Source organism: Strongylocentrotus purpuratus, unplaced genomic scaffold (genome assembly GCF_000002235.5).
Source record: "Strongylocentrotus purpuratus isolate Spur 01 unplaced genomic scaffold, Spur_5.0 spur5_scaffold_18, whole genome shotgun sequence".
Lineage (NCBI taxonomy): Eukaryota > Metazoa > Echinodermata > Echinoidea > Camarodonta > Strongylocentrotidae > Strongylocentrotus > Strongylocentrotus purpuratus.
The window spans coordinates 9,625,395-9,638,796 of NW_022145603.1; the positions used below are offsets into that span (position 1 = coordinate 9,625,395).

At 37.5% G+C, this 13,402-nt stretch overlaps 1 protein-coding gene across 1 annotated transcript; it reads left to right on the plus strand.

Moving 5' to 3' along the window:
• Positions 1 to 31: 31 nt before the first annotated feature.
• LOC576446 (UPF0489 protein C5orf22 homolog) lies at positions 32 to 7,684 on the plus strand. The gene is made up of 7 exons (XM_776753.5): positions 32 to 145; positions 890 to 1,035; positions 2,823 to 2,972; positions 3,514 to 4,372; positions 5,442 to 5,617; positions 6,128 to 6,349; positions 7,332 to 7,684. The coding sequence occupies exons 1-7, from the start codon at positions 86 to 88 to the stop codon at positions 7,453 to 7,455; spliced, it is 1,737 nt and encodes a 578-aa protein (XP_781846.2). The 5' UTR covers positions 32 to 85; the 3' UTR covers positions 7,456 to 7,684.
• Positions 7,685 to 13,402: the final 5,718 nt, after the last annotated feature.

The following is a 13,402-nucleotide window of genomic DNA, read 5'->3' on the forward strand; positions in this document are numbered from 1 at the left end:
GTCCAGACTCTATTTGAGGTTGCTGAAAAATAATTCTAGTCGAATTGCTCCTGAGGCTGTTTAGGTTGGGGTATTTCTGTGGAAAATGTCAGCCCTTCGTCAATACAACAAGCTACCTGTATGGATAGTGGAAAATCACAATGAGGTAATTATGTACATTTCACCAATATTTTGTTGGCTGCATTATTCTGCGTTCTGGACTAACCAAACGAATATTTTTTTTCCTCAGCTCAGTCCCACTTACTTCTATCGATGTCTTTCAGACGAGATGTATGTTGTCCTGTCCTGTGTTAACTCGAGTCAAGGGAGCTCCGACCCCGAAGATGGGCGTGGGAGCTCCCTGAAGTTAGTACTGTGTGTGTGAGCTCAAAAAGTCAAAAGTCATGAAAGTCGTGACCATTTCAAATTACAGAAAGTAATAATATTTTGGTGTACAAGATCAATCAATGAGAGACTGAGAGTTTTTCACAACAACAAAATACAGAAAATTCTGTGAAATGCAAATGATTATGATTTGAGTTTTTGTATGAAAATTATCCATTCAAATTTCAATTCTTGAAATAATGAAAAAACAAAGATGACTAATCATCTAATGTCTTTACAATTACAGGCATTAGACAGTGACCATATCACAAGATTCTACATTTTTGAATGACATTGGGCTAGATCTAGTCGACTAGGTCTAGGGTCTATATATTTTGAGAAAAAAAAACGTCTGCGACCTCTATGTTGTAATTTGTATAGGAAGCATGCATTGAATCACTCAAAATTAAACATACAAGGAAAACAAACCTCAGAATTTCAAGTTGCACATGTGTAGCCTGTATAGACCTACCTAGCTCCTTGAAGAAAATAATGTTATTTCTTCCTTTTTGTTCTTCTTCTTCAGGTTCTTGAGCCTATCTACAGAGCCGTTGCGACGAGGCATTTACCGTTTGAAGGGATAGCCATGCTCCACTTTGACTCCCATCCTGATTTACAGATAGACACCGACATGCCTGCAGATACTGTCTTTGAGAAGCAGGATTTATTGGAGTGAGTGGGATACTCAGGGAAGCCATAAATAACCCATAACGGCCGTTGTTAGATTTTGTTTCAAGGGGATCATCAGTCGACATTCAAAAGTCAACTTGATTGTTATCCAAGAGCATACTGGTATTAAAAACGTTAACAGATTTTCAAATTTGCCAATATTAAACTTGGTCATCAGGGCTGCATCTCACGAAACAAGTTGAGCGACATCCTATTGAAACGCATTTTAAACTTAATACACGCATTTCAATAGGATGTCGCTCAACTTGTACTACTACTTATGATGGTTTTGTGAGACGCAGCCCAAATTGTTTCTTCTTTACTTTACTTCACTTTAATACACAATGTTGTAGGTCTAAGCCTGTTCATCGATCCAGGATTCTTCCATGGTTACTGCCATTTGTGGATGGAGGAGATTGTGAAATAACATATGGGACAACAGACAACACCTATACCGGCTCATACAGAAGGCTAATTGCATTCTTTGACCAGTGACTATCAAGTCTATTTTAAAAAACCAGAAAACTTCCCCAATCGGTGCCTGTTGGTCCCCCATGATCCTCTTTTTCTTATGTTAGTTGAGAGATGAGTTGATGTGATAGCCACCTGTCAGTGACCTGGCTGGGTTGTCTAATCCATTCTGGCCCAGTAGTATTGACGGTCTTTAAATGAGTTGACCGACCCAGCTGCCACAATGTTTTCTGGGAGACCGTTCCACACTTCCACAACTCTATTGCTAAAAAAGTATTCTGCAGACAGAGGTTCAAATACTGTACAGGGCCTTTAATATCTACCATTGTCTCTCTCTTCCCAGGTTATAAGTGGGTATCTGGAAGGATTTATTCCTTGAAACGTACATGTACTATGCACTGAAGATGGTTACTAGAGCTAGGATAATAATAGTAAATAATTTCCCTTTTTTCCCTTTTTATTGAATAAAATAATAATTTAAATAATGAACCAGTACCGGGTACATACATGTAGCCTTTTAAACAATCACTGAAGACAGACTTTTACATAAGCCCCTGTCTAGTCTCCAAATACTTTCATTAATGTATGTGGTAGAATAGAATTGATAGTCACTGGTCAAAGAATGCAAGCCTTTTGTATGAGCCGGTCTAGGTGTTGTCTATTGTCTCATGTTATTACACAACCTCCTCCATCCACAAATAGCAGTAATCATAGAAGAATCCTGGATCAATGAACAGGCTTAGACCTACAACATCGTGTATTAAAGTAAAGTAAGTATGTTTAAATGTTTTTTTTACCCCTTGTTCTTCATGTCTTCTCGAACTGTGTTATTCTCATGTTATATATTGATACATGTATTATATTTTAACTTTTATGTGTTTGCTTTTCTTTGTACATATTTAATGAAAATATTGAATAAAGTGAACTTGAACTTGAATATCCAAACCAAAAGGATGCACATAGAGAGGTACATCAATACGCTCTAAAATAATAATAATAATAATACTCAGTTTTTATATAGCGCTTATTAGAATCACTAAGCGCTTCCAAACTTGGAGATTATTACCCTAGCTTTAGCTGTGCTGCCATTGCGGCGCTCTAGTATTTCAAAGAATTAATTCCTGCCAGGTACCCATTAACATCACCTGGGTTGAGTGTGGCAAATATAGATCAATGTCTTGCCAAAGGACATTAGTGCTGCGACGGGTCTCGAACCACGGACCTTGTGATCAACAGTCTGGCGACTTAATCACTCGACCACGGCACCTCTGAAAGACTGGTTCAATATCATTATCATTATTTATTTTGTTGTCTTGCAGTGCCCTAAGCATTGAGAACTGGATTATGCCGGCCATTTATGCAGGTCATATTGGTCATGTGACCTGGGTCAAACCACCATGGGCTGATCAACTTCCTGAGGGGTCACGGAAGGTCAAAGTTGGAAGAGACAGTTCATCTGGAAAATTAAGGTGAGTGTGAAAATGATAGTAATGCTATCGATATAATTTCTGTAACTCTTATCTTTCAGTAGCTGCCATTATTGTCGGGTATCATTGAGTGAAAACAAATCTTCTTCAACCCAGTATTTGCCACACAAAAATTATAATATAATAATAATGATTCGTTATTAAGCATTTTTACAGGAGAGCCTGATCAGGGGAATGTTTCACAAAGACAAAGATTGACTTAAGTTGGACTTAACTATTGCAGGCTGTTCATGCCACTGTTTGCTCTCACCATTTACTGGTAATTGGTCTCTCAAGGGACGTACAAATCGAGGCCACAAATCTACAGAATTTACCTTTTTTGATAGTTCATTATTGAAGGAAAAAATATGATCTAAAAATCATAATTGAGAGACCAATGGTGAGAGCAACCAGTGGCATGAATGGCCTGCCATAGTAAAGTCCAACTGAAAGTCGATATTAGTCTTTGTAAAACACCCCCTTAATATTGTTGCATAAGTTGATCGTTTCCTTACTCTCTTCCCAATCTCATACTTTACACCAGAGTCAACTGGCCAGATAGTTACTTTCTCAGTGACCTCCTCTTTGCTTCTGAAGAAGAACTTGAGAACAGCAAGGATGCGATCATCAATGTTGTAACCATGGAAACAGACTGTCTGAGAAGCAGCAACTTCTCTACTTCCCCGTCAGTCTGTGAAGAGTCGAGACACAAACCAGCATCTACCGTAGAGAATGACAATCATGGCGTTAGAAAACGTGTAAATATTCAAGATGCTGACATTGAAACGCAAAGCAGAACATTCTTTGAGAGTGACAGAGGTTCATCAAATGCAGGACATGATCAGAACAATGTTGAACCCAATGGGGATACTGAGAAGCCAGACAAATTGGCATGTTCACACTCGATGACGAGTAGAAACCAAGAGAACATAGGCCTTTCACCTGCCACAGAACACAGCAACTCTTCAACATTACAGAAGAAGTCATGTACTACTGACAATGAACAAGACGTAGATGGTCAGAGGAACTGTCCAACTCAGAAACCTTATAGCGGTACTGAACAAAGAGACTGTCATGACTGTGCTGATAATGGTGCCAATTTGAACAACCGCGACTGTGAGCAGGTGATGAAGAAAGATGATTCTTTACAATTTAGTAGTGGCGGTGATGCACCTCTACATACATTTAACTCTCTCAAGTGCAATAGTAGTGGATGCAATAGTAGTGTTGCCAATTTGGTGAGCGGAGATGGTACTCAACAAGTGCAAGGATCAGGGGCTCCGTCGTCCGTCACAAATGACGCTGTTGTGCAGAAGTTCTCAGAATTCAGTGGAAGATTCATTTTAGACATCGATTTGGATTTCTTTTCTACAAGGAACCCATTCAAGCAAATGTACACAAAGGTAAATTGCCTTCCACTGAAAGGGCATGGAGATACATGGGGGTGTTTCACAAAGACTAAGATGAACTTTAAGTTGGACTTAACTATGGCAGGCCATTCATGCCACTGTTTGTTCTCGCCGTTTACTGGCATTGGTCTCTCAAGGGATGTACAAATAATGGTTACAAATCTACAGAATCTACATATTTTGATACAGTAGTTCATTATTGAAGGAAAAAATATTATCTAAAGATCATAATTGAGAGACCAATGGTGAGAGCAACCAGTGGCATGAATGGCCTGCCATAGTTAAGTCCAACTTAAAGACGATCTTGGTCTTTGTGAAACACCCCCTTGGTGATCCTACATTTGCTCTGGCGACAATTCATTTCATTTCAGTTCACTTTTATTTACATTAAAAATAAAATATAAAAAGCATGTAAGACAAAATAAGAATATGAAATAAATGGTTCGGATCCAATCCAATCCAATCCAATCCAGGAATTTATAAAGCACCAACATCTAGTTGCCTACCGATAATCATAGGCGCTGATGACACTGAAAAACTACCAAAAATGTCTCTTCATGATTCTAACTGGGAAAGAAAAAAAAAAAATGGCAGTGACTAATTGTAAGCAATCTGAAATAGGTATGTCTTTAGTTACTTTTGTGTGTTAGTGGTACCAGACACGATTAGCATTAAATGCTATTTTCTGGTCCCATTTATCCTTTCAATGTTAACCATTTATATTTGATTTGTTGTATTGATTTACTTTTTGTTTTGGATAACTTCAAACTCAAACTCAAACTTGAGTTCTGAAAAGTGAATAAGTGGTGACAAGAGCGAAGGATTTGGGGAAGACCATTCCACAATCTCAATGCACAGGCAGTAAATAATCGATCACCTAGAAGAGAATGTGAATGCCCCTAGATGTCAAGGCTTGTTAGTAGGTTGTTAGAACGGAGCACCAGGTACATACATATACAAGTATATAGAATTATACCCCCCCAAAAGAGTTTTATTTTAGCAAAGATGTAGGAATATATAAAATCTTGGATTTTGTGTCTTTTCTTGCTCTCTTTTTCTTCAGGAGCAATACGGTTTGATGGATGAGCTGTATAGATTCGCTGCTCCCGTAGATGACTCTGCACAAGCACTGGGAGCTTGTCAGAAGAGAAGAGCAAAGCAGATCAGCGAACTGTCTGCTGGGCTGAAGGCTTCATTCAATGGTGAAGATTATGATGCATCGTTCGGTGACCAAGATAGGTAATTTAACCTCTCTTGTTTGAGAGTGTAAATTTGTGAATTGTACGAAATTGTAGGCCCCAAAATGACTTGTGCTATTTTCGTCGCTTTGTGGTAAAATTCATGTAGCTTTTGTTATTTTACCCATAAAAAAATTCACTTAGATATTTCCATGTGAGGGGAATTTTTGGGATGTCTAGAGGTAAATTATGTGCTACTCCCATCCCAAATACAAACAGACAAGAAAAGAAAAAGAAGAAGGAAATGTAAATAATGATACATTAACCGCCTGCCCCCACCCCTCACCCCCCTGCCCCTGCTAATTGAGTGCCATGAACACGATTGCTAACGCTTAAGGCCTTTTCTCTAGCTTTGCCCATGACCTTTTGAAGCTTTTGTTGTCATGACCCCCTCCCCGCCCCGCCCCCCCCCCCCCTCCCCTCCCATGATGCTGGTGTCCTCCTAATATTCGGGCCCATGCTCTGCCTCTGGCCTCTTTATATCTCAAACATTCTTATTTATGCTCTTTAGTTTCCTCAAGATTGTTGAACTGGTCCGATCTCTTCGGTCGACGCCCGACATTGAACCGGAGTGCCTCGACCCGGAGATGGTGCACATGGCGGGGCTGACGTGCGACGATCACGGTGAGCTCCCCCATCACGTCAGCTCTGACGAGGAGATCGATAGCTTGATCGCGACGATGAGAGAACTTCTCGGGAAGATGCATACACCTACCATGGTGACCATCTCAAGGTGAGTTATAGGAATAAAAGAAGTCAGTACTTTATGGGTAAAAATTCTTCAGATATTTTTGGACCTAAATTATCTTCTTTTGATATAAAAATTATAAACACAACGATAAAGCTCATTACCTCCTTTATAACCTGCTGTTTTTGCCAATCCACCAAAGAAGGGGCTGAACTAATCGTAGTTAATTTGTATACTACATGTAGGTGTATCAGATTAGTATTTATAAAATCGAACTTTCCACAAAAGGTTAAATGATTTCTTAAGATATGTAGATATTAGAACGTTTGTGTTCATGCTGTAAAATGTTACATAATAATAATAATAATAATACATTACATTTATAATGCGCTTCATACAATGTTTCTAAGCGCAAGAGAAAGAAGAAAGGATAAGGAAGGAAAAGTGAGAAATACTAAAGAAACATGTTAAAAACATTGAATTACAAGTAAACGGCAAAAAAGAATGTGACATTACACAAAATAAAGACTGCATCGAAATTGATTAAAATATATAAATAAACCAGATATGGGCTCAGAATTATAATAAACCATGTAAAATATAAAAATACAACTTAAATACAAATTATTGTATTCAATATAACAATTATGCATCTTAAAATACATATCATACAACATTATGCAATAGAAATTACAATATCATTAAACTGTAATATCACTAAACTGTAAAATAAGGACTGCATCAAAATTAATTGAAATTATAAATAAACCAGATATGGAATCAGAAGTATCATAAACCATGTGAAATATTCAAATACAACTTAAATACAAATGATTATATAATAAGTATGCATCTTAAATATAACATTTTGTAGAAATTACAATATCATTAAACTGCAAGGTAGTATTAATTACTCTTAGAATAAATAACTTATAAGTTACAAGTGCAAATGTTAGTCTACAAGTTGATGGCAAAAATCACATACAATATATATTAATTTAGTTTTACCAATTTGTTATCATTTCAGATCGTCACATGATGATTATTGTCCTGCCAATCAGGTGGATGGAATCCAACGCAAGACTCTCAAGATGCTACAATCACTCTATAACCAGCTGGATGTTCATATAGAATATGAGTTAGCCAAATGATTATGAGATGCGTACTGTATGTCAACTACCGGAAGACTATTATAGTGACACTATAAAGTAGCCATCTTATCTCATCGTAATTCATTTATAAGAGAGCTGACCACTTCTATTTCTCTTTATTTCCGTTTCTGTATAAGGGTATAATCCACCAAGTTTGAATAATATCAGTGTGGATTGCATGTTATTTTCAGAAATGGAATGAAAAATACAAAGTACAGAAGTAGAAAGCTTAGCTTGAGATTAGTTGTGACTTTTTGACTTATTAAGAAGAAAGCTGGATATTCATTTAGGATTTCAGTCTACATTAACATTATGAGATATGTACTGTATGTCAACTACCAGAAGACAGTTATAAACAAACTGTAAAGTAAATATCTAATCTCATCTTAATTCATTTATCAGGAAGAGAATTGGAAGAACTCTCCACTTCTCCTCCCTCTTCTTCTTCTTCTTTTTCTTCTTCTTCTCTCTCTCTCTCTCTCTCTCTCTCCCTCTCCGCCTCTTGTCCTCTTCTTCTTCTTCTCTCTCTCTCTCTCTCTCTCTCTCCCTCTCCGCCTCTTCTCCTCCTCCTCTTCTTCTTCTTCTCTATCTCCTACTTCCTTTCTCTCTTTTTTTAGGAGCCCTGTATAACATGTTTCACCCTAATTTGTTTTAGCAAGCTGGATATTCATTTGGAATATGAATCGACGTACACATTTTGAGATGCATACTGTATGTCCACTACCAGAATACATTGATAGTCAAACTGTAAAGTAACTAACTAATCTCATCTTAATTCATTTATTAGGAAGAGAATGGGAAGAACTCTCTTCGTCTCCTCCTCCCTCTTCTTCTCTCTCTCTCTCTGTCTATCTCCTACCTCCTCTTCTTCTTCTCTCTCTCTCCTCCTCCCTCCTCTTTTTTTAGATTCCCTGTATGACATGTTTCACCCTCAAAGTTTTGACAAGCTTGATATTCATTTAGAGTATGAATCGACATAAATATTTTGAGAGGTGTACTGTAAGTCAACTACCGTAGACTATTATAGTGACACTATAAAGTAGCCATCTTATCTCATCGTAATTCATTTATAAGAGAGCTGACCACTTCTATTTCTCTTTATTTCCGTTTCTGTATAAGGGTATAATCCACCAAGTTTGAATAATATCAGTGTGGATTGCATGTTATTTTCAGAAATGGAATGAAAAATACAAAGTACAGAAGTAGAAAGCTTAGCTTGAGATTAGTTGTGACTTTTTGACTTATTAAGAAGAGAGATGGATAGAATGAGAAAAGATGCAAAAAAAATAGGAGAAAGGGAGAGAGTGAGAGGGAGAGACATGAGAGGGAGAGAGCGAGAGAAGAGAGAAGGAAAGACATGAGAGAGAGAGAGAGAGAGAGAGAGAGAGAGGGAGAGACGAGAGAGCAAGAGAGGGAGAGAAGAGAGAGAGAGAGAGACACGAGATGGAGAGAGAAGGAAAGACATGAGAGAGAGAGAGAGAGAGAGAGGGAGAGACGAGAGAGCAAGAGAGGGAGAGAAGAGAGAGAGAGAGAGAGACACGAGATGGAGAGAGAAGGAAAGACATGAGAGAGAGAGAGAGAGAGAGAGGGAGAGAAGAGAGAGCAAGAGAGGGAGAGAAGAGAGAGAGACACGAGAGGAAGAGAGAAGGAAAGGCACGAGACAGAGAGAGAGGGAGAGACGAGAGAGCAAGAGAGGGAGAGAAGAGAGAGAGAGAGAGACACGAGAGGGAGAGAGAAGGAAAGACACGAGAGTGAGAGAGAGAGGGAGAGACGAGAGAGCAAGAGAGAGAGAGAAGAGAGAGAGAGAGAGACACGAGAGGGAGAGAGAAGGAAAGACACGAGACAGAGAGAGAGGGAGAGACGAGAGAGCAAGAGAGGGAGAGAAGAGAGAGAGAGAGAGACACGAGAGGGAGAGAGAAGGAAAGACACGAGACAGAGAGAGAGGGAGAGACGAGAGAGCAAGAGAGAGAGAGAAGAGAGAGAGAGAGAGACACGAGAGGGAGAGAGAAGGAAAGACACGAGACAGAGAGAGAGGGAGAGACGAGAGAGCAAGAGAGGGAGAGAAGAGAGAGAGAGAGAGACACGAGAGGGAGAGAGAAGGAAAGACACGAGACAGAGAGAGAGGGAGAGACGAGAGAGCAAGAGAGGGAGAGAAGAGAGAGAGAGAGAGACACGAGAGGGAGAGAGAAGGAAAGACACGAGACAGAGAGAGAGACGAGAGAGGGAGAGAGACACGAGAGGAAGAGAGAAGGAAAGACACGAGACAGAGAGAGAGGGAGAGATGAGAGAAAGGGAGAGACGAGAGAAAGAGAGAGAAAGAGATAGCAAGAGAGGGATAGATAAGAGAGAGACAAGAGAGAGAGAAATGAGAGAGACAAGAGAGGCGAGAGACGAGAGGGAGAGAAGAGAGGGAGAGATGAGAGAGAAAGAGAGAGGGAGACAGACACGAGAAAGAGAGCAAGAGAGGGAGAAAGGCAAGAGAGAGATGAGAGAGAGATAAGAAAGAGAAAGATGAGAGAGGGAGGGAGAGACGAGAGAGGGAGGGAGAGAGAAGGAGAGACGAGAGAGAGATCAAACAGGAAATACACAATTCAGTTGATGTTCAATAAAAAAGTATAACTTACTTTATTATTTCAATTCGGCAAGCAAATTACTCTCTTAGTCAAAGTGGCATTTATATGTACTATTCTAAAACTAATATTTCACATGAGCCTACTTACATCCCACATGAAAGACTTTGCTGCTATAAAAACTATAGTACTATTTGCAATTCAAAATCAATACCATATCCAAGCACACAGTTTAAAACTGACAATTTCACAATTTACTGTTTGACATATTCCTGGAATCTGATTTTCACACCAACTTCACACACTTATTAATCATCATTTTTCAGAAACATTTATGTATAATCTCTTGTTCAGAGGTAATTTTCAATTGTGTGATGTAAAATTAGTACGAAGTATTAATTTTTTTAAAGGTATTTTGCAATTATGAACAATTGCCAGTTCAGGCATCAACAGATAATTGGTGATAGCTGGTCACACCAGCAGTCCCTGTAAGGGGTCTCCCAAAACAGACCAATCAAGTTGCTTCGCTGCTGCTCAGAATCCTCAGATAGTGTAAGTTACTAAGTTATGTATCTCTAATCTATTTTGTTTTAAAGTAACTAAACATGTCTGACACGTGTAACAAATAGCATCATGGAGAGCGCAAAGACAAAGAAATAAATCACAGAATAATTGAAAAGGTAGAATCAAATATGGACAAAAGAATAACGCACTAAAGACAATAAATTTTTCATAGACACCAAAGCTTTCAAATCAGTTTCATTCATTGCATCTTGTATGCATTGTTAAACCAACCTAAACATACAAAGATGACTTGCAAATCTTTTAGTACCAGTACACTTTTAGCCTCTAATATTTTTTGCTGTCTTACCACCATCATGAAAAGAACAAAAACAAATGGCAAGCCTTAATTTTTCCCTAAAACTAGCACTACACCTATACACCTGATTATTCTGCTCCACGAGAAGAACTCGAGAACAATCACATAGACTTTCAAAATAATGCCTCTTAAAAATCAACTTCAGGGCCATTCAATGGCAGGAGCATGAACAATAGGCCTAACAAAAAAAAGGTACTGCCCCTTAGGTGCCAGCACCTGGGTCGGTCGGTCTATTTTTTTGGGGGGGGGGGGGGGGGGGCTTTTCCTCCCTCTTTGGGCTGATATTTTTAGTTTTGAAAACTTTGATACATATTTTTTGTATTCATTAAACATGTTTTAATCTAAAAAAAAAGTAAAAAGAAAGCTGATGACCATAGATTTTAAGAATTTTTGGTCGGTCGAAAAGAGCAATACAACTTTTTTTTCAAAAGCCTGTCTGCACTAGTTTGGCCAGGAGGGATTAGACCTCCCTGCCATGGTCACCGACAGGTGGTTATCTCATCAAATCAGCTCTCAATTAACATAAGAAAAAGGGGATCAACAGATACTGCTTAGGCATTGTTTGCTATGTAGAGGGTGCAAGTAGATACAAGTAGTGCAGATAGGCTTTAAAGCCATGCAATCCAATCAGAGTGGGTATGGATATTGAAATTACCCTTGGTTGAAAGTCAAGGTGATTGTATCGATGGTATATATTCTCACAGAATTCTATGCGGAAACCAAACCATCAAATGTACCGGTACGCTGAACTTAATAGATGACATGAATATTACTGGTACATAAACAAATCTAGAAGCACTGCTCCAACATCTAAAGTCGCGTCAAGCAAATACAAAACATACCATAATTATAAAAACGCTGAAACTTCACAGATATGAATAGCTAACAAAAAAGCACTGCTCCCACGTTTAAAATCCTACAAGCAAATACAAAAATTACCATATTTATTTTATCCAAAACAAATTAAAAATGCATTAAGAGGCCTGTAATTATTTTGTACAAATAGAATGAAATGATCAGTTGTTTTTTCAATAACTTAGTTTGTAACAATTTGTTTTACATGATTTCGTTATACAAACATGTTTTTCCATTGGAAATTTATGAAAATATGATTTTATTTAAAAAAAAAATTAAATTTAACATAATTGTCTAATTTATTCCCGAACACCTTTGTCTTTCCATACTGTTTCTCTTCCACATAAATATTTATTTCATAACTCGCCAATTCTTGTGACCATCAGCCTGTCACCTTTCAATAGGCTAATGATGGCCGGGCCCTTTTCTTATTTTGTACAAATTCATTTAATGAACATTGTATTTCACCTTTGCAATGCTTTGTATATATTAATGTTAATGTCTTAAACTAGAGAATGAATAAAGCTTGAAACTGACATGTACATCAACCAACAAATTCAAACTTAATTTTACTGGTAATTACGTCTCATATTTATGCTGGTACTTGCATTCTACACATTTTAATGGACAAACAGTTCACACATAAATTACTCATACCCCTACCAGGTTTTGTAATTTTATAAGTCTGTGAAAATAGATATGTCCTGATTTCTGTTTCTTGATAATTGAACCGATTTATTGTCCATACAAAATGGAAATTGGTTGTTCACTTGTAGAGGTGTTACAAACAATGTACATAATTATAGATTATGTATGTGACATATGAAAGCTCAGTTAGATCTAAAAGTATTCAACAAAGGCCCTAATTAATCCAATAGATCCACCTTTCTTAAATTACTAAAACACACAAAAACATCAAATTTACAAGGGGTATGAATAATTCAGATGATAACTGTACATGAACATATACAATGAAACTATTATTACTTGTTGACATGTACAGCGACTAACAAATTCAAAGTCAGTTAACTGGTAATTTTTTTCATATTTGTGATGGTACCTCCAATCTTCAAGTTCATGTACATTGAAAAGATGATTCAATATCAAAATATGCTTTCGTAGCAGCCAGGTAAAGAAACCACCAACATAACCACCACCACCACCACATACATAAGATATCATACAACACTGCACAATATGGTACTATGGTATTTTACTATTTGGAAAATTTCAGCACAAATATTAATTGATACAGATAATACGTAGCTCATATTGAAACAAAAATACAGGGAGACAATAATTATTTATGTCCTCACAACTTAAACCATTATCAATCAAACAAGCAAAAATCACCACTTTAAGAAATTATTTTTCTAAACAACAAAGTATATTCAACATTTCCAAGCTTCAAATAACAAGATTAAAAAAAGAAAAAATTACAAGTGTGCATCATACCCATTTTGTATATGTTGTGACCAATACAAAGGCCGAAGGCAATTTGAATTTGCAGCAAAATAACCCAAAATTGCACATTTTATGACAGCCCAACTTTTTGGCAATATAGTTATTTTTTCTGGTGCAAAATCAAATTCATGTATCACTTAAAAATAGAAAGCAAAACAATTTATCTGTCCATTGAAAA